Genomic DNA, 27598 nt, shown 5'->3' with positions numbered 1-27598 from the left:
CCCAGCGGGTCGGGAACACAGCAGCCCAGCGGGACCATCCCTGCCCAGCGGGTCGGGAACACCGCAGCCCAGCGGGTCGACCGCAGCGTGTTCCGGGAAGCGTGCCCCGTGCTAGAGGAAAGGCCTGGCCTCCCGCCTGCTCCCTGCCAGCCGCCCACCTCGGGAAGCCATGCCCGAGTTCACCAGCCTGCGCCCCTGCCGAGCCTTGCCTTTCCCAGAGGGGTGCCGGACGCCCCCGGGCCGCGGCTCCCGCCGCCCTCTCCCGGGAGGGCTCCTCCGCGGGCGGGCGCCGCCGCGGGGGGCCGGTGGTGATTGGTCGGGGCAATTCTCCCTCCGCCAATAGGAGCTCGGCCCGCTGCGCACATGCGCAGCTCCTGAGGGGCTCCCGGGTACTTTGGGCGTCCGAGCCTGCAGAGTGGAGCTCCTCTCGCTCGCGCGAGGGATCTGAGGCTGAACCCCTGCCCTTCCTCGGGCTTCTGGGAAGTGTAGTCCACGGGGCGGGGCCGCTGGAGGTAGGTGCCCGGATGTGCTGGAGCGTCGTCGCCCGGGCAACGAGCGTCGGGCCGCTTCCCAGAAGTGGCCTGTGGACCGGCGCGGGGCAGAGGTGAGCGCGACCGGGGCCCGAGCGCCTCCGGGCCCAGCCTCCGCGGGTCTCCGGCCCGCGGCGGCTGTCTTCGAGCTTGGCTTGCGTCCTCGGGCGCCCTCGTGGGAGGCGTCCCCGCCTGGCCGGCGCCCCGGCTCCCGCCGAGAGCCCGGGGCCTTCCCCCGGCCGGGGCCGGCCGACTCTGCTTTACCCTCGCCCCCCAGCCCAGGGCTGGACGCCGCTGCCGGCTGATTCCAGCTTTCCTGACCCGGGCCGGGGACGCGGCCGAGCGGTAGAGTGCAGGCCTGGCCCGCACAGCGCCCTGGGAAAGGCCGGGAGCGAGTGGGGCTGTGGCTGACGGGCAGAGACCCAAGGACAGTGCCCAGGCCCTGAGTGCAAGCCTAGGACTAGCAAAAAAACCGTGTCCCGACTGCCTCCACTCCAGTCCTCCTCGGGGTCCTCGGGTGTAACGCGGCCTGGACTGCTGGGCTGAAGCCAGTGTCTGCCTTTTCTTACCGAGGTCCTCTGTGTGTGTGTGTGTAATGGGGCCTTGCACTTGGCTGGGCTGCTACTCTACCCCTTGTGTGTGTGTGTGCTGGTCCTCGCCGTAACCTCAGGGCTTGAGCCCTTTTCTTGCTCAAGGCTAGCACTCTGCCACTTGAGCCACAGCCCCACTTGCAGCTGCTTTTTTGGAATTGGAGATGAGTCTTCAGGACTTTTTTAGCCAGATTGGCTTTGAACCCCGGCCCTCAGACATGAGTCTCTTGAGAAGGTAGGATTACAGATGTGAGCCACCAGCACTCTGTCCAACCTTGCCTTTTTCTGTTCATTGGAGCCACTGAGACCCTTGGGATCTGTCTCTTGAACAGTTAGGGTGAGCTGCCTGGCTTGCCAGATTCTCCTAGATGACGCTGGTCCCTCCTCCTATGTAGATTCCTCCTGGTGATTCCAGTAAGACCTTCCAAAACAAGAATGCCGTCTCCTGTGGGTCCTCCACAACAGTCCCTTGGAGACCTGGAGACCACTGTTGAGCTTGAGGCTGCACGGCTCAAATTTCGGAAGTTCTGCTACAAGGAGGTGGCTGGGCCTAGGGAGGCGCTGGCTCAGCTGCGAGAGCTGTGCCACCAGTGGCTGCAGCCTGCACTGTGCTCTAAGGAGCAGATGCTGGAGCTGCTGGTGCTTGAGCAGTTCCTGGGCTCACTGCCTGCGGAGATCCAGGCCTGGGTGCGAGGACAACAACCAGGAAGCCCCGAGGAGGCTGTAGCGCTTGTGGAGAGGCTGCAGCACAGCCCTGAGCAGCTGCTGGGCTGGGTGAGTGTGGCAGCATTTGCTTCATGGAGGGACAGACTGAAATCTCCGGAGCTCTTGTGTGTGATTGGCCTCTTTCCCTCAGATCATCTCTCATATCCTGAAGTCAGAGGTGCTTCCTGCAACCCAGATGACAGAGGAATCTTCAGGGTTCCTTCATCTCCAGGAAACAGTGGACCCCTCCAGGGCAGGCCCTGGCGAAGGTCAGGAGGAAGCCAGGATGGAGGCGTCAGCCCAGCTCAGCTGCAGTGTGAAGGAGGAGCCCAGTACCTATGGACAAACCGGTGAGGGCCCCACATCAGGCCCAGGGTTGGTGGCGCACTGCACACTTCTTGAGGGGGATTTCCTAGAAGTGGTTGTGCCACAGCTGGGGCAGCTGCTGCACCTAGGATAGAATTCCTTCCAGGGAACCCAGGACTGATGGCCTGTCTTGTGACGTAGCTGAGGAGGGTCAAGGCCCCAGCAGCAGCACCAGCTCTTGACAGCCCTCCTGTCTGCCTCACTTCTCAGCATATCCTAGCCCCCAGCCTTTAGTCCAGTCCCCAGAGGGGCATCTTGAACATGGGGAACCAGCCTCCTCTTCTTCCCAGCCACCCCGGATCCAGGTGAGCAGCTCCTCCTGGGAAAGCAGAGGTTGTGGATGTGGGCGGGACTATCCCTGCTTTGCCACCCTCTGCCCGTGGCTTTCCAGGCATTTTGGTCAGTGACTTGTGCTTCTACCACCTAGGAGTGGCATAAGTAATGGGTACCCCAGAGGCTGCTGTGGGAAGAAGGACAGCTGGTCCTCATGGGAAAGGACACTTCTCAGGTCAGGGAAAGCTGTTTTGGAATGGCTTGAGCTGGTGGGCTTGGCTTTCCCCTCTCCAAGGCCAGCCCCTGGTGATTTAAACGTTTGTATGTAGGTGGAGAGGTCAGAGGAAGACAGTCCTTACAAATTACTTTTCTCAGCTCCCCAAAATCCCCCATGTCCTGACTCAAGGCAGGGAGCCTTTGGACAGGAAACACATTCCTCAGAACAGCCATTGTGAAATGAGGCTCACCCTCTCCAGAACTTGGTCACCGGAGCTCAGAGGGACAAGCAGTGGCATGCCTGATGGCCTGTGTCACCACTGCTCCCTCACTTCCTTACAGTCCCAAGAGGACTGGCTGCACCTCTGTCCTAGGCCTTGCTTTCCACTCCCCTCCCATTCTGAGTTCAGGCCTCGTTGACAGGAGGAACATGAGGCCAACCCTGATGTTCCTGCCAGGCCCCATAAAGCCTTCCCGGCGTTCTCACCCGCACACGGAGGCTGGTAATGTGGGAAGGATCTGGAAGCCAAACCGACAAGCCACGAAGCATGACGCTGGCTAGTCGGATAGTAAGTGAGCGCTCCCCTGCAGGAAGTGTGGGGACTTCTGGGCCCGTCGCAGAAGGAGCTGTACTGGGACATGATGCTGGAGAAGTACGGCACGGTGATGTCTCTGGGTGAGGGCTCCCTGCTGCACCCTCACCTGTCCACCCTTCCCTCCCTCTGTAGCTCCCAGCCATGCACAGGGTAGCATACGGCTCCTGGGTAAGCTGCCGAGCACCTGACCACATTGTCCTCTATCCAAAGGGTACCCTCCCCAGTTCTGTGGGCACAACCCCTGCTTGCCACCTCCTTCCCCTCCCAGGTTCTGTGTGCACAGCCCCTGTCTGACCATCCCCCACCCCACAGGGCTGCAGCCCCCAAGGCAGGAGGTGCCAGCTGAATCTGAGGCAGGGACACTGGGCCTGGGGCTTCACCACTCAGGAGCAGACGGCACAGGGCCAGGGTTTGGCCAGGCCTGTACATCCCCTCCAGGTGAGAGCCAGGCTCTGAGCAGGGACCCATCTGATACCCAAGAGGGTCCAGTCCCAGGACCACTGCCCCTGCCCTGCTCCCGGCCGACTACACAGAAGCCCTACACGTGTGAGCAGTGTGGCCAGAGCTTTGATGGGAAGTCACTGTTTGTCATCCACCACCGAACACGAATGGGCGGAGCATGCCGAGAGGGGCCATCACAGGTGCCCTGGCAGCCACCTACACGTCCTCCATCTGGCCTTCGGCGATACTCCTGTGAGGACTGTGGGCGTAGCTTCAGCTGGAAGTCACAGCTTGTCATCCACCGCAAGAGCCACACGGGCCAGAGGCGCCACTTCTGTATTGACTGTGGCCGTGGTTTTGACTGGAAGTCCCAGCTGGTCATTCATAGGAAGAGCCACCTGCCTGAGACCATGATCCCTGGAGAAGGGGTCCACCTTGTGGCTGCGGGGCTGGGTGCAGCAGCACAGTCCAGATCTGGAGGCTGTTCCTGCCTGAGGTCAGGCCTTGGTGGGATCCATTCCCACCCTGAGGGGGTTGCTGGGTCCAGGCTCTCCATGTGTGACCCATGACCCACAGCCATTCCTAGTTCTAGGACCTGATGCAGAGAGGATGCCCCCAAATTCCCTTGTCCTGTCCTCTGTGCCAGGGCTGGGCCTGGCTCCATCCCGCTGTGTGTGACCCCAAGATTTCCATGTGCTAGATTTATAACATAAATTATACTTCTGTAATGGAAGTTTCTGTATAAAAATCCTGATTTGGGGGGCCGAGAGTTTGGCCTAGTGGTTGAGTGCTTGCCTAGCATGCACAAAGACCCGAGTTTGAGTCCTCAGTGCCACATACATAGAAAAAAAAAGCCAGAAGTGGTGCTGAGGCTCAAGTGGTACAGTTCTAGCCTTGAGAAAGTCCAAGGACAGTGCTCAGGCCCTGAGCTCAAGCCCCAGGACTGGCAAAAAAAAAAAATCCTGATTTGGGGGCCTGGATTTTGGCCTAGTAGAGTACTCGCCTAGCATTCATGAAGACCCAGGTTTGATTCCTTGGTACCATATATATAGAAAAAAGCCAGAAGTGGTGTTTTGGCTCAAGCAGTAGATCTCTAGCCTTGAGAAAAGTCCAAGGACAATGCTCAGGCCCTGACCTCAAGCCCCACGACAACCAAAAAAAAAAAGTCCTGATCTGAGGCAACATTTGCCATGTGCTCTCTCTGCTGGGCCATGGGAACTAAAGGAAAACTGCACTGAGTCTAAAGGGACTGGGCTTGGGCAGGAAGGGCCTTTCCTTGTGAGACTTCTGAGAGGACGTGTCCAAGTGCGTGTCTCTTGCCACGTAGATCTGCATGCCATCACTGCCCATGACTGGTCATCATGCAGCAGGTCATTGTGTTGCTGGGTTTGAACTCAGGGCCTGAGCACAGTCTTTGAGCTTTCTGTAGGCTAGCACTCTACCACTTGAGCCTCAGCACCCCTTCTGGCTTTTTCTGTACGTGTGGTACCAAGGAATAGAACCCAGGGCTTCGTGCATACTAGATGAGCACTCTACCACTAGGCCACGCTCCAGGCCCCTGTTGCTGGTTATTTTGGAGATATAGAGTATACTGAACTTTTTCTTCCTAGTGGGCCTCAAACCATGATCATCCAAATCTTGGCCTCCTAAATAGCTAGGATTGCAGTCATAAGCCAGTGGTACCTGGCTAACAATTATTTTGAATTTATCTTTAAAACTTTAACTATAGTAGCAAAAAATGTGAACAACACCAGGCAACTGGAGTTCAGGGAAACATGAATTGTATAAAGTGCTGGTCAACTTGTAACTCAAGATTCAATGAGCTCTCTGATGACATTTTTGCCCTTCACCCCACATCTATGAGGGGTTAGTTAACACACCTCTCTGACTTGGGGCTATCAACACCAATAAGGGGAAAATACTACAACCCAGTCTGTAAGATGTATTAGAGATGAGTTGTCATTTGAGAAGTGAACAGCTTGGCTGTTCCTGAGAAGTCTCAGGAGGTGTGTGTGTGTGTGTGTGTATTTTTTTTTTTTTTTGGCCAGTCCTGGGGCTTGAGCACTGTCCTTGGACTTTCTCGAGGCTAATGCTCTACCACTTGAGCCACAGCACCACTCCAGCCTTTTTCTATGTATGTTGAGGAACTGAACCTGCGTCTTTGTGCATGCTAGGCAAGTACTCTACCACTAGGCCAAACTCCTAGCCCAACTCCTCACTTTTTGTAATGCTTCTTCCTCAGCCCAGAGTGGAAGCCAAAGAAGCCCATTCATACCACCCAACCCCATCTGACTGCCGAGGGTCTTCTAAGTTCAAGGTAGTCAGCACACCCATGCTTGCACCTTCCTGGAACTGTCACCTTCATGGAACACAGGGCCAACTGGCCAAAGACATCAGGAAGGAAACTGCACCCTGAAAGATACCAGGGTTGTGCAGGCCAGGCCCGTGGGGGAGGAGAAAGCCACCAAGCCCAGGCCCAAGAGGCCAAGAAGCAGAACCCAGGTAGCAGAGACCAGAGTTGGTGGGTAAGCCAAACAAAGGTATAGGCTGTGCCCTGCTGGTAGCTTCCCCTGGGGAGCATCAGGCTCTGGACAGCCACTCAGGACTTCATGAGAGGTAAAGTAGAAGGGCAGAGTTCCCTTTCTCCTCATCCACCATGGGTTTATTTATCTCTGTGCATGTGTCTTGGTCCTGGGTTCAAGAGTTAGTGCACCACCACTTTGAGCTGCAGTGACACTTTTGGGTGGTTATTTGGAGGTAAGAGTCCCATAGAGCCAGGTGCCAATGGCTCAGGCCTGTAATGCTATCTATTCAGGATGCTGAGGTCTGACAAACATGGTTCAAAACCAGCCCAGACAAGAAAGCTCATGAAACTCTCATCTCCGATTAACTACCAGAGACCAGAAGTGGAGCTGTGGCTCAGAGTGGTGGAATGATAGCCTTAAGCACAAAAGCTCAGGCACAATGCCCAGGCCCTGACCCAAAAAAAAGAAAAAGAAAAATGAAAAAGAATTCACTGACTTAACTGCTCATGCTGTCTGGTTTCAAGTAGCTAGGATTTCAAATGTGAGCCACCAGTAACCCAGCCATGTCTTTTATTTATTTATTTATTTATTTATTTATTTTTTGCCACTCCTGGGGCTTGAACTCAGGGACTGAGCACTGTCCTTGTGCTTTCTCAAGACTGGAGCTCTACCACTTGAGCCACAGCACCAGTTCCAGCTTTTTCTATGTATGTGGTGCTGAGGAATTGAACCCAGGTCTTTATGCATGCTAGGCAAGCACTCTACCACTCTAGGCTAAACTCCCAGCCCCCCAGCCATGTCTTATTTAATCTCTCTAAACACCACTGAAGGACACTATTGTATGTCCCTTTTTTCCCATTGTAAGAACCAGGTATGGAAGGCAGGTGATTCTAGGACTCAAGCTCTGCAATCCACACACACACTATTTCCCAAATTTTAGTACATCAAACAGTTGGTAATATATTGGCTGGAGAATTTCCTCAGTCCATATTCCAGACATCATCTTTGTCTGACAGCAGGAAATCTAGTGAAGGCCTCACTGGCTTACAAAGTGTGGACCATGAAAAAGTTCTTAGAGACTTAAGGGATCAGATAATGGGCAGTAATATAATGCTGGTAGCTCATGCTTGTAATGTTAGCTACTCAGTTGGCTTAGACCTGAAGTTGAGGTTTGAAGCCAGCAGCCGTATAGAAGGCTATGAGACTCCATCTCCAACCAGCAAGAAGCTGAACGTGGAGGTGGCTCAAGTGGTGTAACACCTGTCTTGAGCACATAGAGCCAAGGGAGAGCAAGAGTTCCTGAACTGCATCAGCCCCAAGGCTGTATTTTCTCTACTTCAGGCTATGACTCCATTCCTAATGAAGCCCAAAGTTCCTTGACCCGACCCTTGCTCCCTTTTTATCTGTGTGGGGTGCAGCTGGTCCAAAGGCCAGGTCAGGCTCCCTGTGGAATATGACAGACCTGCAGAAGCACCTTCCAGGAAAATATGGTGGCCCTGGTCTGTATCTCAGCAGCTCAGAAGACAGGAAGACCACAAGCTGAGCCCACCCTCAGCTACAAAGTGAGTTTGAGGTAAGCCTGGCTTGCATGGTGATACTTTGTTTGAAAAAGAAAGGAGTAGTTTCTTCCTTCTCCTGAGTTCCCAAGAGACCAGGGCCAGAGTCAGGGTGCTCCTCTCTGTACCCTGGAGCGCCTGCGAAGCTGGTTGCTAGCTGTTGCCCTACACCTCTGTCTGTCTGGCAGGAACATCCTGGGGCTGATCCCTCATTTTTCCAGTTTCACATCCACACAGTTCTTTGTGTACGTTTATTTTCAGGGTTACTGGGACCCTTCTGCATCTGGGCTCATAACTTGGTTGCACAGGTATGTTGAGGGGGCAGCGGCGTTAGTCTCAGCTCCCCTGGATGCCTTGTGGGCTAGGTCACAGCTTCCGTGTACCCTCACACACAGCCTGGTACACGTCGGCTGTCAAGCGCTGGAAGGTCTGGGCTTTGTGGTCCAGTATGAACAGGGGATCAGCGATGGCCCCTACATCGAAGCCCTCACGCACCAGGCGGGACTTCACCAATTTGAAGGTGCTTGTGATTTCCAGGGCACCCTGTGGGGCAGCGATGGTCACTTCCTGCCCGTGGCACTCTGCCCCCTCACCGGGTACTGCTGCCACCCTGACTCACCTGGACACGGATGAGGTGAGGAGCCGCGTAGGCAGGGAGCCAGGTGCGGACGTGCTGGTAAAGCCGCTGCCCGTCGAAGGCCTGTCCTGGGACCAGCTGCACGGCAGCCATGCCCACTTTGCCCTCGCACCCTGGGAAGCACAGGGTCACTCTCAGATGACTCACCTCGTGAGGCACGGCGGACCCCTCGGCCCGGCCCGGCCCGGCCCGGCGCTGCGGCCACGCGGACCGGGCGCCTCGGCGGTCTAGCCGCCCGGAACTGCGCTCCCCGCCCCGGGAAGCTGCGTGAGACTGTGCTGTGGGTCCGGCAAGCCCGCCACACCTGGCACGGGAACGCCGTAGACGTTCACTTCCTGCAAGAAGTCCACGCGTGACAGCACGGCCTCCACCTCCCGCGTGGACACGTTCTCGCCCTTCCATCTACGGGGGCAGAAGCCAGAGGTCGGCCCCGCCCCGGAAGCCCCACCCGCGGCTGGCCCCGCCCACCCCGGAGAGACCACGCCCGCTGGAGCCAGGCCCCGCCCACCCGCGCGCACCAGGCCCCGCCCACCCGCGCCAGGCCCCGCCCCCGACCCAGCCGCGGGACCTGAAGGTGTCGCCGAGGCGGTCGCGCCAGTACAGGAAGCCCTCGCGGTCCTTGGCCAGGACGTCCCCGGTGTTGTAGTAAAGGTCGCCCGGGCGCCGCACGTTCCGCACCAGCTTCCGTTCCGAGTGCTCCCGGGGGCCGCGGTAGCCCAGGAAGGGGCTGTGGCTCAGGACCTGGGTCAGCAGGAGGCCGTCCTCCCCTGGAGGTGGCCGGGCGCGGCGGCGGGAGAAAAGTCAGGGACTGGGAACCAAGGAGGCCCGGCGGGGCCCGGGGAGGCCGGCGGAGCCCGGGGAGGCCGGCGGAGGCCCGGGGAGGCCGGCGGGGCCCGGGGAGACCGGCGGGGCCCGGGGAGACCGGCGGAGGCCCGGGGAGGCCGGCGGAGGCCCGGGGAGGCCGGCGGAGGCCTAGCGGAGCCCGGGGAGGCCGGCGGAGGCCTGGCGGAGCCCGGGGAGGCCGGCGGGGCCCGGGGAGGCCGGCGGAGGCCCGGGGAGGCCGGCGGAGGCCCGGCAGGGCCCGGCGGACCCGGCTCGGAGCCGCGGGGCTGCGCGGCCCGCACGTGGCGGGTCCGGGGCGCCCGGCCCGGCCGCGGCCCGCGCCCCGGGCAAGCCCCCAGAGCTTCGCGCAGTCCCCCGGGCCGGCCGGAAAGCCCCCGCCGCCCCTGACCCAGGCTCTTCCAGGATCCTCCCAGCTCCTGCCCCGGGAAGGCCGCGCCCCTCCCTGCTGTCTCGGCTTTGGCCTGCGGAGGGTAGAGTCCGCGCCGGTCCTTCCGTCCTCCCCCCTGTCCCCGGCACACACGCACCTGGACCCACAGGGATGCAGAGGCCGCGGCTGTCCCTCAGGGGCTCTGCCTTCTCCACGTCAAACCGTACGAGCTCCAGGGGGGTCAGCATCTGTGGTGGGGAGGCGCGGTGTGGGCGGAGGCTGCGGCCCACGAGGCCGCCCCGCCGGGCCCGCGCGCACCTGCAGGAACCAGCTGGTCTTGCCCACGGCCCCGCAGCGCCCCGGGTAGTTCATCAAGCCCATGTTGCCCTCCGTGGAGCCATAGAACTCCCAGATCCGAACCGGTCCGAACCGCTGCTGGAAGGCTTCCCACACGTCTTTCTGGAGCCCGTTGCCCATCGCCAGGCGCACCTTGTGTGTCTTGTCCTCGGGCCTCTGCAGGAACACCCGAAGAGGAAGGGGTCATGGCGCCTGACCTGGAGAAGGGGGCAGCTATCCACGGGCCTCCCCTTGGGAACTGTATAAGAGGCAATGGGAGACTTACAAGTGAGGACCCATCTGCGGCGCTGCCCCTGAGCCCTTCAACCCAAGGCTGTTGCCCTACCCCTTGAGTCACTACCCCACTTCCAGTTTCTGGTGGTTCTCACTGACTTTGGTGCTTGGGCTGGCTTTGAACCATGATCGTCAGCTCTCGGCCTCCTGAGTAGCTAGGATTACATGCATGAGCCGTGGGTGCCCAGCCTAACTGTGGTTCTTAAGAGTTCTTATGGGGGACTGGGACTGTGGCCTAGTGGTAGAGTGCTTGCCCAGCATGCATGAAGCCCTGGGTTCAATTCCTCAGTACCACAAAGAAAAACCCAGAAGTGGTACCGTGGCTCAATTGGTAGAGTGCTAGCCTTCAGCAAATAAACTCAGGACAGTGCCAAAGTCCTGTGTTCAAGACCCAGAACTGGGTCACAACATAAAGGGAAGTTGCTAGTCTTTCCTGGTCTTGGTGGTCACCTGGAGAGGTTATCTAGGAGCTTTGCATGGGAAAAGTTAACCCAGGACTTTACCTGTTGAGTTACTAGAATTACCTAGGGACTAGAGACTCTTTCAACTGGATCTCACATAGGGAATATTTATCTAGATTTACCTGAAAGCCTTATGTAGAGGGGTTACTTGAAGACACTCCAGTGGCATGACTAGAAACTTCATCTTAAGAGTACCTGAGGGCCCTGCCTGGGTGAGTCAACAGAGAGCCTTTCCTCAAGGGGTTCCAAGCAAGCTTCACCTGGAGGCATGCCAAAGGATTTTGCCTAGAGACTTTTATAAGGGGCTATGCTTCATGACTGTAAGGGTGGGAGTGGCTCATCTGTGGAGCCACACCCTGTCCTAGGCACCTCACCCGTGCTTAATCTGCACAATATACCCTCTGGTAGAAGCTGCTTGACCCTATTTTCTTTCTTTTTAAATTGAACTCTATTTTTATTATTATTATTATTTTTGCCAATCTTGGGGCCTGAACTCAGGGCCTGGGCACTGACCTTGGACACTTTTTCTTTAAGGCTACCATACTGCCACTTGAGCCACAGTGCCACTTCTGGCTTTTTCTGTGTATGTGGTTCTGGGGAAATGAACCCAGGGCTTAGTGCATGCTAAGCAAGCATGCTACCACTAGGCCACACTCCTGGCCCCTGACCCTGTCTTCTACAGGAGAACAAAGGTGAAGTCACCAACAAAAATCACCAAAGGAGCCCTACAGAAAATCTATTTTGGGGGTCCAGGATTGTGGCCTAGTGGTAGAGTGCTTGCCTGGGATGCATGAAGCCCTGAGTTTGATTCCTTGGTTACCAGATACACAGAAAAGGCTGGATGTGGTGCTATGGCTCAAGGGGTAGAGCGGTAGCCTTGATCGGAAAGTGCTCAAGGACAGTGCCCAGGCCCTGAGTGGAAGCACCAGGACTGGCTTTTGCTCAAGGCGCTCTACCACAGGAACCACAGCTTTTTCTGTGTATGTGGTACGGAAGAATGGAACTCGGCTCGTGTGTGCTAGGCGAGCACTCCACCACTAGGCCCCCGCTCCCGGTTCTCCTATAGGAGATCAATCCTGTGTGGATCCCTGGACAAGAGTCCAGGGTGCTGCATCTGAGGGACGTTTCCATGAGTTCCACACCTAAGTGATTCATGTTGGTTTTCCTTTTTTGTTGTGGGGATTGAGCTCACTATTCTACCATCCTTCCACCAGTATTTATCTGAGAAGGTTAACGTCACCTGGAATTTTATGCCTGTGATGCTAACTGCAGAACTCCCATCCTAGAATCTCACCTGGGGAGTGTTGCACAGGTACCGTAGTACTTCACCCACATACAGAACCGCTGTCACGCCTTGCTGCCGACAGTCATCCCAGAAGCAGGAGGCCGAGAACTTCGGGGCCAGGACACACGTGGCTCCTGGGAGGGAGAACAGTAGTTATGCTTCTACTTTCTGTGAGAATCTGGTTACCTAGAAGCCAGGTGCAGTGGCTCAGGCCTGTCAACCTAGCTACTCAAGAGGCTGAGATCTGAGGATCAAGGTTCAAAGCCAGCCCGGGCACAAAAGAACCTGAGACTCTTATCTCCAATTAACCTCTAGAAAACAGAAAGTGGGGCTTGGCTGAAGGGTAGCGTGGTAGCCTTGGGCTGAAGAGCTCAGGGACAGCACCCAGGTGGAGTTCAAGCCCTATGACCCACCCCCCCCCCAAAAAAAAAGAAAGAAAGAAAAAGGAAAAAAGAATCTGGTTACCTGATTGTGACTCTTGGAACATAAGACAATGCTAAGGTAATCTTTCCATTCATGGTTCAGAAGAGTGAATGGAGGATGGGGTCCTATTTGCAGAGTGTGTGAAAAGCTGAGTGCCTGTTACAAGGTGAAAACTCCTAAACAAAGGCTGAATACTAATTTTTTAAATCTGATAAGTCAATAGCCCACTTGAGTCACTTGAGTCAGATCTATAGATAGGGTGGTGGATACAGTGGGTGAGTGGAAAGGTAAGTTGGTAGAAATACAGACTGGGAAGGAAGGAAGGAGGGATGGATGATGCACGGTTGGATGGCTGGTAGCATGACCAGATGGATGAATGGGTGGAGAGACAAACGAATAGACAGGTGTAATGATGGAGGATGGATGGATGTGGGGGGGGGATGGAGAAGGAAGCTGGTAAGTAGTTAGATGGGAGGATGTATAGGTGTATAGACGAAAGGATTAATAAGATTTAGGAGTCATTCTGTTCACTCAGAAAGGAAGTCCTCTCTCCATTCCTCTGAATCTGGCTTATCATTCTTGCACTCAAAGGAGAAACTGCTCATGTGCTTGGACACACATTTGTTTTCTTTGAGAAATAATATTCTCTGAAAATGAATCCAAGTTCCTTAAAAGTAACAGTTTTGTTTCTAACCCCAAACCTCAGAATCACAAATCCCCAAGAGGCAAATGGCACATGCCTGTAATCCTAGCTATTCAAGTGACTGAGATCTGAGGACTGTGGTTCATACCCAGCCTGGCCAGGAATGTCTGGGAGACTCTTATCTCCACTAAAACTACAAAAGAAAAAAAGTCAGAACTGGAACTTGGCTTAATTGATAGAATGCTGTCCTTCAGCAAAAGAGCTCAGGGACAGAGCCCAGGTCCTGAGTTCAAGACCCGAGACTAGCAATAACAACAAAACATCTCCAAGAGCTGGGAGCATAGCCTAGTGGCAGAGTGTGGTAGAGTGCTCACCTAGCAGGCATGAAGACCTGGGTTCCATTCCTCAGTACCACATATATAGAAAAAGCTGGAAGAGGTGCTGTGGCTCAAGTGGCAGAGCAGTAGTCTTGAACAAAAGTGTCCAAGGACAATGCCCAGGCCCTGAGTTAGTGTTTCATTACTGGCAAAAAAAAAAAAAAAGTATATACAAAAGCTGGACAACACAGGAAGTTGAACCAGATTTCCCAATCTATCTCAGTATTTCCTAAGGAAAAATAACAGACAAGAGCTGCTTCCAGTGTGACAATTGGGAAGCACAAAGTACCCATACCGGATGAATAATATAAATAAAATAGGGGACAGGGAGTTTGGCCTAGTGGTAGAGTGCTTGCCTAGCATGCACAAAGACCCGGGTTCAATTCCTCAGTACCACATACATAGAAAAAAGCCGGAAGTGGTGCTGAGGCTCAAGTGGTAGAGCTCTAGCCTTGAGAAAGTCCAAGGACAGTGCTCAGGCCCCGAGCTCAAGCCCAGGACTGGCAAAAAATAAAATAAATAAAATAATATAGATCTAGAATAATATGAACCTGTGGCTCAATCCTATAATCCAAGCTATTCAGGAGGCTGAAATATGAGGATTGCAGTTCAAAGCTAAGCCCTGGTTGGAAAGTCTATGAGATTCATATCTCCAACTGACCACCAAAAAGCTAGAAGGGCAGCTGTGCTTAAGTTATAGAGTACCTGCTTGAGAGAAAAGCTCAGGACCAAGCCTGAGTACAAACCCCAATACTGGCACAAAAAAAAGAGGGCTAAGAGCTTGGCCTAGTGGTAGAGTGCTTGCCTAGCATGCACAAAAAGCCAGGTTCGATTCCTCAGCACCATAGAAAAAGCCAGAAGTGGTGCCGAGGCTCAAGTGGTGGAGTGCTCGACTTGAGAAAACCACAGGACAGTGCCCGGGCTGTGAGTTCAAGTGCAGGTCTGGCAAAACAAAAGACTGCTGAGTATTGGCTAGTCAGGGTGCTGAGATCAGAGAATCTTGGTTCAGAGGCAGCCCAGACAAATCGGAGGGATTAATCTCCAATTCGCCAGCAAAAATCTGAAATTGAGGGCATGGCTCAAGTGGTAGAGTCATAGCCGTAAGAAAAAAAGCAGAGCAAGAGCATGAGGCCCTGAGTACAAGTGCCAGCCCCACACACAGCACAGAGCATGCCTGAGTAGCTGATACGAATCCCCTCACTGACTCCTCTGGGATGCAGCTCCACTGCCTGCCCCTTTGGGCTCCCACCTCTCCTGTCAGCTCTCCTTACCTCCCAAGACACAGCCCTTAGGGACCGTCTCCCTGTCCCAACCTCTGGGTGGCTGTGAGCTCCCTGCTTTGTGTCCTTTACCAGAAGAAGCCAGAGGACAGGGGTATTTCATTAGTTTACCTCCTAAGCCCTGCTGGGGTTGGACTGCAGGGCTTTTGTGCTTGTTAGGAAGACTCTACCTTTTGAGCCATGCCCTCAGCACTTTTCCCTTTCCCTTTTCTTTTCTTTTCTTTTCTTTATTTCTTTTTCCTTTTTTTGCCAGTTCTGGGTCTTGAATTCAGGGACTGGGCACTTCTTTGGACTTTGTCAAGGCTAGTGCTCTACTACTTGTACCACTTGAGCTATAGCACCACTTCTGGTTTTTCCCTGTATGTGGTACTGAGGAATTGAACCCGGGTCTTTGTGCATGCTAGGTAAGCACTCTACCACTAGGCCAAACTCCCGGCCAGCCCTTTAAACCCTTTACCAAATACAATTCCTTGTTCATGTCAGCCAGGATGGTGATTTTCCTATTTATGCTTCACACAAAGCTGAGATCATAGGCACATACAATTTTTTTTTTCTGTAACTGGCCTGAATCACAATCCTCCTGATCTTTATCTCCTGAGTAGCTTGGATTATAGGGCTGGCCCACCAATGTGGTCATCACTTTGCTTTTCTTCTGTTGGTCATGGGGCTTGAGCTCTGGGCCTGCGTGCTGTCCCTTAGCTCTTCAGCTCAAGGGGCTTGCACTCCACCCCTTGAGCCACAGTGTCACTTCTGGTTTTCTGATGGTTCATTGGAGCTAAGAGCCTCGAGTTCATTAGTGCCCAGGCTGGCGACCCTCAGGTCTCAGCCTCCTGAGCAGCGAGGATGACAGCCTCCCATCTTGACTGCCTCACCCTGACATCCAACCGCAGTGCTTCTATGAAGTGGAAAGGTCCAGAGAAAGACTTACCAAGTTCCAAGCAGCCAAGCAGTCCCACAACAAGCCCCATCGCGTGGTACAGAGGCAGAACGTTGTAGACCACATCGTCCCTTGTGACCTCGCAGAAGGAAAGGAGCTTGCTCATCTGCAGTATCCGCTCGTGAGTGATGATGGCTGGCTTTGGGAGCCCTGCGAGAGAGAGGGGTAGAAAGCGGGGGCAGTGACCAGCCAGGGGGGCCTCCACAGCTGGGCCTTCCTGGGTCTAAGGGTCTCACAGGGGTAGGGAATGGGAACTTGCAGTTGGGCTCTGAGGCAGAATTGCACCTGGGAATAACTGGACAAAGCAAAAGCTTAGCGAGGACTTTGGTGCCAGTTCCCGGGCAGAGCAGCGTTCTAGCACTGACCACACAGCCATACTTGGGATTGGAGTCAAGGCCAGAAACTCATGTTCAGGGTCGGGGTAGGCAGCAGAGGACAAATTCCAGGCGTGGGGCTGGATGGACAGCAGTGCTGCTAGGTCCCTACCTGTGGTCCCTGAGGTATAGATGAACAGGGCAGCGCTTTTCCAATTGATCTCCTTCCGCAGGTGGGCAGGCACGTGGTCAGACGGGGCAGCATCCAAGGCAGCCCCTAGAGCCCCAACCCCCGGCGTGGGGGACCTGTGGCTGATGTAGACACAGCGGATGTTCTGGGCCTGGAGCTCGGGAAGGACCTCCTCAAGGCTCTCCTGGAGCTCTAGGGACCATTGAGGGAAAATGGAGGTGAAGCTTCTGGGTGTGGCCAAGAGGAGGAACCAGCAGTCCTGGGCTGGAGCTCAGGGCCTGAACTCTGTCCTTGGACTTTCTCAAGGCTAGAGCTCTACCACTTGAGCCTCAGCACCACTTCAAGGAATGGAACCCGGGTCTTTGTGCATGCTAGGCAAACACTCTACCACTAGGCCAAACTCCCGGCCCCCAGAGAAGAGCTTTCTTCTTCTTTCGTAATGAATCACAGAAGGAGGAGAAATGTTTGTCAAATAGGATTGAAATAGTAATTTTGTGAAATGAAGCAAAACGGAACCCAGTGATTTCATTCTTTTCTAGTTACATATTAAACCAAATTGACTGTGGCTTGTGTGGATTTGGGGTGGTGGGGAAGAATTCTCTACCCAGCCCCCACCAGGGCCTCTGGCCTTGAGTTCATTCCCTTTCCCCTCCTCCTCCCTCCTCCCCCTGCTCCATACCCTCTCACCTGGGTCTATCACCAGCACCTGGGCCCCAGAAGCCATCAGCGCATGCACCAAGGGTGGTCCTCGTATATGTGGATTGATCCAGGCTACTGGGCAGCCCAGCTTGGCCAGCCCCAGCCACAGGCTCAAGGCAGAAATGGTCTGAGAGGCCTGAACCATAAGGGCAACGGGCTCTGTGGAATGCAGGCCCTCAGGACCACCCAACTCAGCCTTCAGGGCCCAGGCTGCCTGGCAGGCCCGAGCATTCAGTTCGCCAGTGGTGACTGAGCAGGCTCCGGGCCCCGTCCACACCAAGCACGTCCGGTCAGGCTGTGCTAGTGCTTGCCGCTCAAAGGAATCCACAAAGGTGTCAGGAGGCTTCTGTCTCAAGCGTGTCCGGATGCTCAGGCCATGGCTGAAGATCTTGACTAAGTATCCCACATCCGCGGGCAGCCAACGCAACTCCAGGGGCAGCCTTGGAGGTAACAGAGCCAGGGTAAGAGCTGCCACTGCTAGGCTCAGACCGTGGGGCATCCAGGGGTTGATCCAGATCCAAGACAGCACTGCCAGGCCAAGCAGCCCAAAGCACATGCGGTCTCCCAGGAGCCAGTGTAGGGCCAGGGCCATGAGGGCTGGCCACAGGGGCTGCCCGAGTCCTCCGATGAGTAGCAGCAATAGCAGCAGAAGGGCTAGCCACTGTCTCACCCCCATGGCACCAGAGAAAAGGGCTAGCCTCTGTCTCGCCCCCATGGCACCAGAGAAATGACTGGGAATTCGTACTCTTACCTTTGGCTCAGTCTCTGATGCTAATTTCCTGTCCAAACTCTCCCTCCCACTCAGACCACAGATCATCATTCAAAGAGGACTCTGCCCCATAACTTTGCTGCCAATAGCTCTATCTGAGGTAGTGTCAGGGCTGAGTAAGGAAATTGAGGCAGAAACATGGTGTTTAGAAACAAAGAAGCACTGTCTTTTCTTCAAAGACAACAGAAGGCATTCCTTCCTGAGATATGCATTTCTTGCCCCAAGAATTCACATTTGTCTGACAGGATGTATGCTTTCCTGAGAGAAATGCTCCCCCAAAAGTTGAGCAACCTCCTACCCAAAATGGAGACAACAGGACAAGGATAAGGATATGTTTTATGGCAGGATACATTCTTACCTGGAATAAAAATGCTCTAAACATCCAGCAACTCAGAAAGTATAACACCAGAGTGATTAAAGCAAAAATTAAACATCTTTATATAGCATTGAAGTCAGTGCATGGCCCAAGGAGCTAGGTGTGTATCTCCCTTTGAGGGCAGTCTATTAGCCTTTCTGCTAGTCTGCTTTTTTTTTTTTTTTTTGCCAGTCTTGGGCTTTAGCTCAGGGCCTGAGCACTGCCTTTGGACTTTTCTCAAGGTTAGAGCTCTACCACTTGAGCCTCAGCACCACTTCCAGCTTTTTTCTATGCATGTGGTACCAAGGAATAGAACCCAGGTCTTCATGCATGCTAGACAAGCATTCTACCACTAGGCCAAACTCCCGGCCCCTCTGTTTGCTTTTTTTATTTTTATTTTTTGTCTTTTTTGTTTATCTACTGGTTTACTTACTCAATAAAGCTTGGCCAAGCGCTGGGAAGGTGGCTTAGTGGTAGAATGCTTGCCTAGCATACTCAAAGCCCTGGGTTCCATTCCTCAGTACCCCATATACAGAAAAAGCTGGATGTGGCACTGTGACTCAAGTGGTAGAATGCCAGCCTTAAATAAAAGAAGCTCAGGGACAGTGCCCAGGCCCTGAGATCAAACCCCAGGACTAGCAAAAGAAGCTCTGCCAAGTTTTCTTACTATGGTGACTTGTTCAGAAATTCTTGTTCTGCAGTGAAAGTCAAGGATCGTAAGGGAAGAGTTCCCACTTCTAGAGGGAAATATCACATACCCTCAGCTGCATCCAGTGATGTGCCTGCCTCTTGTTGCTGACGACAGTAGTTCCCAAGTCTCTTCTCTTGGGCACTATTGTTGGGGACCACTGAGTTCCCTAAGCAAGGCTAAAGGCACCCTCCGGCTACATGCAAAGGCCCCATGGCAGGGAGGCCTAGAAAACAAAGGTCACTTAGGCAGAGTGCAGAGGCATGTGCAGAAGTGTGGCCCTGGGCCTATGCCTGACCCTCCTCCCAGATCAAGATAAGAAAAGAACTGGATTACTCAAGAATGTTAGCTTAAGAGTTTATGGTCAGGGTGGGAGTTTGGCCTAGTGGTACAGCGCTTGCCTAGCATGCACGAAGACCCAGATTCAATTCCTCGGTGCCACATACATAGAAAAGCCCAAGTGGTAGAGCTCTAGCCTTGAGGAAAGCTCAAGAACAGTGCTCAGGCCCTGAGTTCAAGCCCCCTGGACTGGAACTAAATAAATAAAGTATGATTAGCTTGGGTTGCCTGCTTTGGGTTAGATAAGAAATCTCGCCAGGCTGGGTGCTGGTGGCTCAGGTCCGTAATCGAATCTTACTTATCTAGGAGGCTGAGATCAGAGAGGATTATAGTTTGAAGTTAGCCTGGGTAGGAAGTCTGTAAAGCTTTTTTTTTTTTTTTTTTTTTGCCAGTCCTGGGGCTTGAATTCAGGGTCTGAGCACTGTCCCTGAGCCTCTTTGTGCTCAAGGCTCTACCACTTGAGCCTGAGCCACAGTGCCATTTCTATTTTTTTTTTTTTCCTCTGAGTTATTGGAGAGTCTCCTGCCCTTCTTCTCCGGCGGCATATCTCTGCACTTTGCCACCTCTGCACCTTGCCACTAAGGCCTCCCTGGCATAGGGCAGTTGCACATAGTCAAGGTACCTTCAGCCTTGTCTAGGGAGCTCAGTAGTCCCCAAGAGTAGGACACTGACCTTGAACAAGTGGAGATGACACCAAGGCCCCAAGTTCAAGTTTTCTCCCTCCAAAGGAAATAAAATTACTCATCAGTAGTTGTGTTCAAAGTTGATTGCTTTTCCTATGATATCATGCTGTATAATAAGTGCCTGGAAGGTGGAAGAGAGGCCATTGGCCTTTGGCCTTTGAGATGGTGCCCTGATACTCTGGTATCTGAGACTGTCTTTCTCATTCCCTTCCAGGTATCTGCTCACTGCAGTGTTGAACAAGACTCTATCTGCCTCCTTCCTGCTGCTCTGCTTGTCTGCTCCTCTTTCTAGGGTAGGGATCTACCCTTCTTTTCCTTCACATGCCTATCTGTACTAGCCAGTCGGATATAGGCAGAAGCATCTGCCCTTTTGGCCGCACGCCATTGTAGCCAAACCAAGTGTTCTGCTTGGTAGGATAAGACATTGTTATGTGGCACTCACACTTTTGTCCCCAGAAGCCAGAGAGTCTAGCCTCCTGCCAGTGTCTTGTCTGTCTTGTCTACTCAGCATTTTTTTTTTTTTTTTTGTGGGCTTGAACTCTGGGCCTGGGTGTTGCCCTTGAACTCTTCAGCTCTAGGCTATTGCCCTATCCTTGCACCAAGCCCCATTTCCCGCTTTCCAGAAATTAATTGGAGATCAGAGTCTCAGGTCCTTTTGTGCCTGGGCTGGCTTTGAACCTTGATCCTCAGATCTCAGCCTCCTGAGTAGCTAGGATAGCAGGAGGGAGCCACCTTACTCGGTTACAGTAATCTTTTGAAGGAATCGTTATTGTAGAGACTCAGGGCCAACACTACGAACCTGTACTGGGACTCTACCTCACTTCAGGCATTTTTGTGAATGAGATTGAGTCTTGGGTTTAATTGAGTCAATAGAGGAGCCTTGTGGTCTGAAGCATTCAACTGTGGAGGGCGGAAAGATGTGCTACAAGCATGTCTATCCAGAAACTCACCTCTGGTGTTCTCTTCACACACCAATTTGGGCAGCCCTTGGTCCTGCACCATTGCTGCTTTCCTTCTCCACTCTCCCCACTACCCACATAGTCCACAGTCTTGGCTGTGGCTTGTACCCAGCAGCCGAGCAAATAGTCTGAGACCCATATTCCCTCAGGGCAGCTAGGCTTCAGAGACACCCTCTCCCACAAGCCCTTGCCACCGCTGGGACAGGGTCACTCAGGCTGGTGTGCACCTGTGCTGAACAAACTATTCTGAGTGAAACCCTTGCCACTGTTCCAAAAGGTACTAAAATTATGCTGATCAGAATGCAGAATGCAGCAAAACCCTTTTCTGGTCCTGAAGCTCCAACTCTGAACTTGGGCACTGTCTCTGAGCTCCCTTTTGCTCAAGACTAGCACTCTACCACTTGTGTCACAGCACCACTCCTGGATTTTTCTGTGTTTACTTGCAGAGATAAGAATCTCATAGCCCGCTTTGCCGGTCATCCTAGCTACTCAGGAGGCTGAGATCTGAGGATCAAGGTTCAAAGCCAGCTCCAGCACAAAAGGACCTGAGACTCCAATTAACCTCTAGAAAACAGGAAGTGCGGCTTGGCTCAAGGGTAGGGCGGTAGCCTTGAGCTGAAGAGCATAGGGACAATGCCCAGGCCCAGGGATAGGGTGGTAGCCTTGAGCTGAAGAGCTTAGGGACAGCACCCAGGCCTATTTCATGCCCATGACCGCCCCCCCCCCCAAAAAAAAGTTTCCCAGACTTTCCTGCCTGGGCTGGCTTCGAACTGTGATCCTCAAATTTTAGCCTCCTTATTACTAGCTTATAGGTATGAGCTACTAGCACCACACGGAGAGGGAAATCTTGTCTAGAAACCTCTGACCATTTGGCAGCAATTGCTAGTGGTGCACACCTGTAATCCTAGCTACTCAGGAGGTTTAAATCAGAGGATCATAGTTTGAAGACAGTCTCGGCAAGAAAAGTCTGTGAGAATTTTTTTTGTTCCAGTTCTGGGGCTTGAACTCAGGGCCTGAGCACTGTCCTTAGCTTTCTTAGAGCTCCACCACTTGGGTCACAGCACTACCTCTGGCTTTTTCTATGTATGTGGTACCAGGGCTTCATGCATGCTAGTGCTCTACCACTAGGTCACACTCCGGCCCTGTGAGATTCTCATCTCCAATTAACCACTTAAAAACCAGAAGTTGAGCTGTGGCTCAAAGTGATACGAGAACTAGCCTTGAGCAAAAGGCCTCAGTACCTGGGTCCTGACTTCAAGCCCCACAACTGACATAAAAAAAAAAAGGAAGTGGACGTGTGTCTTAAGTAGTAGAGTACCTTGCACATAAAAGCTCAGGGAAAGTACCTAGGCCCAGAGTATGAGCCCCAGATCAATGTGCCCGTGCCACACACACACACACACACACCTGTTTCCTAACTGCTGGAACATCCACTGTTAATGGGGGGCTTCAAAGCTACACGGGCAATTATTCAGCTCACCCAGAGGTTTGAGACAGGGAAGTGAACTATCCTCTGACCACCCCCAGGAGAGCTTAGGACAGCCTCATAAATCTATGGGAGCAGCACACACTGGTCAAACCTCCTTTATTAGAGTGAGGTCCCAAGGTTGGGCTCATTCCATTGGTGGTCCATCGGACCCTCCCTGGGTATCTGGTGTGAGATACCTAGGAACTAGGGTGGGGAGAGAAGGGGAATTATAGTGGGGAGAAAAAAACCTAGCCTAGCCTCACCTTGGTGGGGATGCAAACTGGTGTCAGACCCGACACCATGACTAGGCCCCATGACTTCTGGGTGCCCAGATGAGTCTGGAAATAGTCCACTTCTGAGGGGCAGGGTTCCTCCCTGCCCAGAGGGTCCAAGTGGGTGCAGAAAGAGAACAGGCAGGGCAGAAAAGGAATAGGATGGGCTGGGCCCCAGGTTCACTCCGAGGAAGGAGTGATCCCAGTCCGGTGGCCGAAATGTCGTCGTGGTGCTGTGGCAAATGCAGCCAACTTTCCTTGGAGGATTCCACCGTGAGTGTCCCCATCAGGGTGCAGGGTGTGCTGCCAGGTGGCGCTCCAGCAGCGCGCGGTGGGAGAAGACCTTGCCACAGGCCGGACAGGGCGCACGCTCCGGCCGATGGGTGCGCATGTGCACGTTGAGCGAACTCTTCTGAGTGAACCGCTTGGCACAGACTGCGCACTGGAAGGCGCGCACACCGGTGTGCGTGACCATGTGCTTGAGCAGATAGTCACGGAGTGAGAAGGATCGCCAGCACACCGCACATTGATGTGGCTTCTCCCCTGTGGACGACAGGGCCAACCACACAGCTGTGAGACCCGTCCTCTCCCCAGAGCCCTGCCCTGGTAGCAACCTCTCCTCACTTCCCAACCTGCCATCACACCATGAGGCCCTTGCCTGTGGGGGGAGCCTCCCTCTGGAAGCCTCCTGGCAAGGGTCCTCAAATCCAAGCCCACTAACACCTTCCCCAATCTCTGGGGGCCTTCCTCCCAAACTCACTCTTACCTAGTGTCCCTCCTAGGTGAGAATAACTGCTAGGACAGCTCTTCCCCCATCCTATTAAATAAGGGGCTCAATTCCCTGCTCCCTGGGGAAGCCAAAAAGCAACAAAGTCACAGAAGTGCCCAATTCCACCTTAGGCTGGGATCTCTGATGAGCAAGGGGCACAGAAACCTGTGTGGAGTAAAGGTCGTTCCTTTCCCTCCACTTCCCACTCAGCTCACCGGAATGGATGAACATGTGCTTGGTGTAGTTCTTCCGAGAGCTGAATGTCTTTCGGCAATGGCTACATTCATAGGCTGACTGCTCAACACCTGGAGCTCGGACAGGAGTGGCTGAGGACGCTGTGCCAGGAGCCACAGGTGGGACTGGGGCTTCCCCAAGCTGAGTGCTGGGGACTGCGTCCGGCTGGAGTCCAGGGTAGAAGGCTGGCGAGGGTACAGGGGCTGGACCTGACTGTGTGGAGGGAGGTGGCCCTGGCGGCCCAGGGGCACCCAGGTGAAAAGGAAAGAGTGCAACAGCAGGCTCTGAGGCCTTCACGCCTGGGGCCCGGGGCCCTACCAGTGCACAGTCAGGCGGAACCGGGGTCTCTGAGGAACAGCCTTCTGCAGCAGGGCCATCCTCCTCGGGCCAAGCAGACATGTAGGTGTCCGGGAACGTGTCTTCAGCCACGGTGGCTCCGGGAAGGAAATCTCTCCCAGTACCGGCATAGTCCGACAGACCAGTGGGTCCGGCAGCGCGGTCGTCTCGAAGGCTGTCAGGGGCAGTGGTGAGGAAGCCTGCAGCACAATCGGGAAAGGAGGGAGGGGCCTGGCCCTCGCCTAGGCCGCCAGCTTCGCCCTCCTCACACTCAGTCTCCTCATCAGTCTCCTCTTCCTCATCCTCACCTCTGTCATCAGGAGCTGTGGGCAGGGCTGGCTCTGTGTCTGGGCCCTCGGCCTTGCTAGGCACCTGGGGTGCAGGCAGCTGCAGGCGTGCGGGCTGGCGCTGCTTGCGGCTGTGTGCAGTACCCAAGTGCCCTGGGGGACGCGCGGCGAGCAGGTGGCGCAGGCGGTGGCGCAGCTGTGCAGGCGCAAGTGGCGGGGGCACAGGGGCAGGCAGGGGCACTGCTGTGGGGGTGCCTGGGGCACGTGCACGTGCAATAATCTGGGTACACTCATCAATGACCGTCTGGATGCGGAGCACCGATGCTGCCGTGAGGACCTGCAGCGCTTCACCCTGAGCCACCACCAGCGAACCGCTGTAGAGGAACTCCACGAGCTGGCGCACCGTCTGCGCAGGCACCACCGGCGGCACTCGGATCTCAGAGTGGCCGAGCAGCAGCTTGTCCTGGAAGAACGGTGAGCCTGCAGCCAGCACACATCGGTGTGCTCGCAGTGAAGCCTCCCGTATGCGCACAGTCACGTCACAGAAGTGCCCACCCAGCCTCTGTCCATTGAGGGTCTCCAGCAGGGAGCGGGAGAAGTTCTGAAGGTGGATGTGGTGCACAGCCTCTGCTGCCGCCATCTGTGTGACACAGGATGAGGAGATGGGAAAGAGGAGATCATTCTAGGGTCTCTTCTGTCCCAGCACACTGATGCCCTCAGCCACCTTCATGGGACAGGTGGCTCCTAAGGCTGGCTGGCTCTATCCCTTCCCAGAACAGTCCCAGTTTCCAACACAGAAAACATGCTGACCTCTTCCCACGCCCTTGCTCCAGGTCCTTTGCTATGCTTTACACCTTAGAGCTTCTAGCATACCTCCTAGCCTTTCTCTATTCCAAGGAGAGCTCATCCAGCTCCCAATTCCAATATTCTTCCTTTTTTTTCTTTTTCTTTGTTGCCATTCCTGGGACTTGAACTCTAGGCTTGGGCACTGCCCCTAAGCTGCTATTTATTCAAGGCTAGCGCTTTACCACTTGAGCCACAGTGCCACTCTGGCCTTTTGTTTGTGTTATACTGAGAAATGGACCTCAGGGCTCCATGCATATTAGTCAAGCACTCTACCTCTCAGCCACATTTCAATATACATATTCAATATGTATTTGCTAGTCCTGGGGCATGAACTCAGGGCCTGAGCACTGTCCTTGAGCTTTCTCAAGGCTAGAGCTCTACCACCTGAGCCATAGCACCACTTCTGACCTTTTCTATGTGGTATTGAGGAACTAAACCCGGGACTTCTGCATGGTAGACAAGCACTCTACCACTAGGCCACACTCCCTGCCCCCTTTTGGCATTTTCTGTGTATGTGGTATTGGAATCAAACAGGGATTCATGCATGGGAGGCAAGCACTCTACCACTGAGCCACCTTCCCAGCCCTTCTATATATATCTATATACGCCACTTACAAATCCTTTCTCTATTTCACTCACCAAGCAGGTGCCTTCTACTCGCCTCTTATGTTCACTATCCACGGCCCAACAAGGACGTTATTGGTGTTTCATTCTGTACCCACTCAAGTCCAGGGTCAAGACGCACTCCCTAACACTGCCCCATCACTTTGGAATCTACTGGGGTTCTCAAGTTCACCCCCCTTCTTTTTGATGATTATGTGGCTTGAACTCTGCACCCCACGATCCTCTGACCTCAGCCTAGCTAGGCCTCCAGCCCTGAGACCCCGCTACCCTTCTGGTTTCTTAACAAAAAACAAACACCTCCCCCCCCCCAGCCCTCTTCCTCCACTCCAGCCACCCGTCCTCCCTGCTCCCGGGCCGCCCGCCGGCTCCTGGCCTGGCGCGCTGGAAGGCCCCTCGCGGCCTCCCTCCGAATGCCCACCTTGCGGTCGGCCCCGGGCCGGGCTCGCCTCCGCCTCGCCCCCGCCTCTCCTCCGCCTCGCCTCCGCCTCGCCCGGCGCCCGCCCGCGGGCAGGCAGGCCTCGGGATCCGCAGAACAAAGACCCGGGGGCCTCCGGCCACGCCTCCGGCCCCGTCCCGCCCCGGGCCCGCGGCGGCCGGGTCTCCGCCGGCGCAGCCCACGCGCGCGGCGGCCGGCCCTGCAGCGCCCCCTCGCGTCCCTGCCCCGCCCCGGCCCCAACTTCTCCTCCGGCCACGGGCCCGGCAATGGCCGCCGCTGAGCCCCAGCCGGAAGGCCACACTTCCGGCCCGCCGCGCCGGCGGAAGGCCAGCCGCCGCGCGCTTCCGGGTTTCCGTGGGGCTCCGCCTCTCGTCCTCGGCGGAACCAAGCTCTCCGGGACTGGAGGGGACGGTGGGGGAGACGGAGCTTCCGGCCCGGGGCACGCTTCCGGCGTCGCCCCGGCAACCAGGCGGGGCCTAGGCCCGCCCCCGGCGCGCGCGGCCCGGGGCGTCCCGGAGGAGCGGCGCCCCGGACCCCGCGGGCCCAGCCAGCCGGGGAGCGGCCGGCAGAACCACCGAGCCCCGGGTTCCCTCGGCAGGCACCGCACGCAGGGAAGGCGAGGCGGAGCTGTGGCCCCGGTGGGGCAGCCCCCGTCCGGAGCAAGCCCCGCGGCCGGGGACTCCGGGCACGGACCGGGGAGAGGAAAAGCAACGTGCCGAGTAGTAAACGCGATTAAGCCCGGGGCTGGCGGCTCACACCTGCAGCCTCCCTCGAGCTCCGGAGGCTGAACACCGAGCATCGCGCTGCAAAGCCGGCCTGGGCAGGAACTCACGACACCTCTCACTCCAGTGCCTCAACTGTCGAGCGCTTGCCTAGCGTGCGTGAAGCATGAAGGGTTTGAGCCAGAAAAGGTGCTGTGGCTGTGAGCACTAGCCCTGAGGAAGCCCAAGGGTAGTGTTCAGGCCTTCAGCTCAAGCCCCACGACTGGCAAAAAAAAAAAAAAAAGAAAGAAAATGACCCTCAGGAATATTCTCCTAGATCAGCTGATTGATGACCAATGTTGCCGCCCCCCCTTTTAACATTTATTTTGTGGCAGTCCTAGGACTTGAAGTCAGGGCCCTGGACCATTATGTTCAATGGCCAGCGCTCTGCCACTTGAGCTACATCACCACTTCCGGCTTTCCTATGTACCTGGTCACCGAGGAATTCAACCCGGGTCTTCCTGTATGCTAGGCAAGCACTCTACAACTAGGTCAAACACCCAGCCTCCATTTCCAGCCCTTTTTTTGGGGGGGGATGGGGGCAACTAGGCCAAACTCCTAGCCCCTATCCTTGGGTCTGAGCTGTACCACTTCTGGCCTTTTCTGTTTATCTGGTGCTGAGGAATCGAACCTGAGGTCTTTATTCATGCTAGGGAAGCACTCTACCACTAGGGCAAACTCCCGGACTCCTCTTCCAGCTGTTTTTCAGGTAATCTACAGGATTAACCAAAGAATGGGGAAGTTGTAATGCAGAATTAAGCAGCTCAAGGCCTCATTATCTCAGTTCTTTTAATGGACAAGTTTCCAGAGAAGCTATTCTTCACTTAAGAACAGCCTAGTCCATTCTTTCCAGGATTCCAAGTGATGTAGGGAAAAAGGGCAAAGAGC

The 27598-nt window shown here is 54.9% G+C and overlaps 3 protein-coding genes across 4 annotated transcripts; 1 reads left to right on the top strand and 2 right to left on the bottom strand.

The window, feature by feature from the left end:
- The first annotated feature begins 537 nt into the window (after positions 1-537).
- On the top strand, positions 538-4564 carry Znf446 (zinc finger protein 446). Of its 2 annotated transcripts, none has more exons than XM_090322275.1 (6): positions 538-604; positions 1516-1894; positions 1977-2175; positions 2402-2496; positions 3272-3356; positions 3589-4564. In XM_090322275.1, exons 2-6 carry the CDS (start codon positions 1556-1558, stop codon positions 4284-4286), a joined length of 1416 nt encoding a protein of 471 aa, XP_090178401.1. In that variant the 5' UTR covers positions 538-604; positions 1516-1555; the 3' UTR covers positions 4287-4564. The 2 variants fall into 2 exon arrangements, with proteins under 2 accessions (XP_090178401.1, XP_090178400.1); XM_090322274.1 differs by lacking the exon at positions 538-604 and adding an exon at positions 1233-1355.
- Positions 4565-8035: 3471 nt separating this feature from the next.
- Positions 8036-17619, bottom strand: Slc27a5 (solute carrier family 27 member 5). Its single transcript, XM_090322003.1, has 10 exons — positions 16873-17619; positions 16168-16377; positions 15673-15831; positions 12031-12155; positions 9964-10158; positions 9803-9893; positions 9004-9202; positions 8740-8837; positions 8418-8548; positions 8036-8341 (listed from the first exon to the last, which is right to left on the bottom strand). The coding sequence occupies exons 1-10, from the start codon at positions 17597-17599 to the stop codon at positions 8165-8167; spliced, it is 2112 nt and encodes a 703-aa protein (XP_090178129.1). The 5' UTR covers positions 17600-17619; the 3' UTR covers positions 8036-8164.
- Positions 17620-22245: 4626 nt separating this feature from the next.
- Zbtb45 (zinc finger and BTB domain containing 45) lies at positions 22246-26311 on the bottom strand. The gene is made up of 3 exons (XM_090322294.1): positions 25932-26311; positions 23402-24683; positions 22246-22960 (listed from the first exon to the last, which is right to left on the bottom strand). The coding sequence occupies exons 2-3, from the start codon at positions 24681-24683 to the stop codon at positions 22704-22706; spliced, it is 1539 nt and encodes a 512-aa protein (XP_090178420.1). The 5' UTR covers positions 25932-26311; the 3' UTR covers positions 22246-22703.
- Positions 26312-27598: the final 1287 nt, after the last annotated feature.

The sequence above is a fragment of the Megascapheus bottae genome, chromosome 31, assembly GCF_031878675.1.
Source record: "Megascapheus bottae isolate mThoBot1 chromosome 31, mThoBot2.hap1, whole genome shotgun sequence".
In the NCBI taxonomy this organism is placed as follows: Eukaryota; Metazoa; Chordata; class Mammalia; order Rodentia; family Geomyidae; genus Megascapheus; species Megascapheus bottae.
This window is presented reverse-complemented; position numbering and strand designations above follow the sequence as displayed.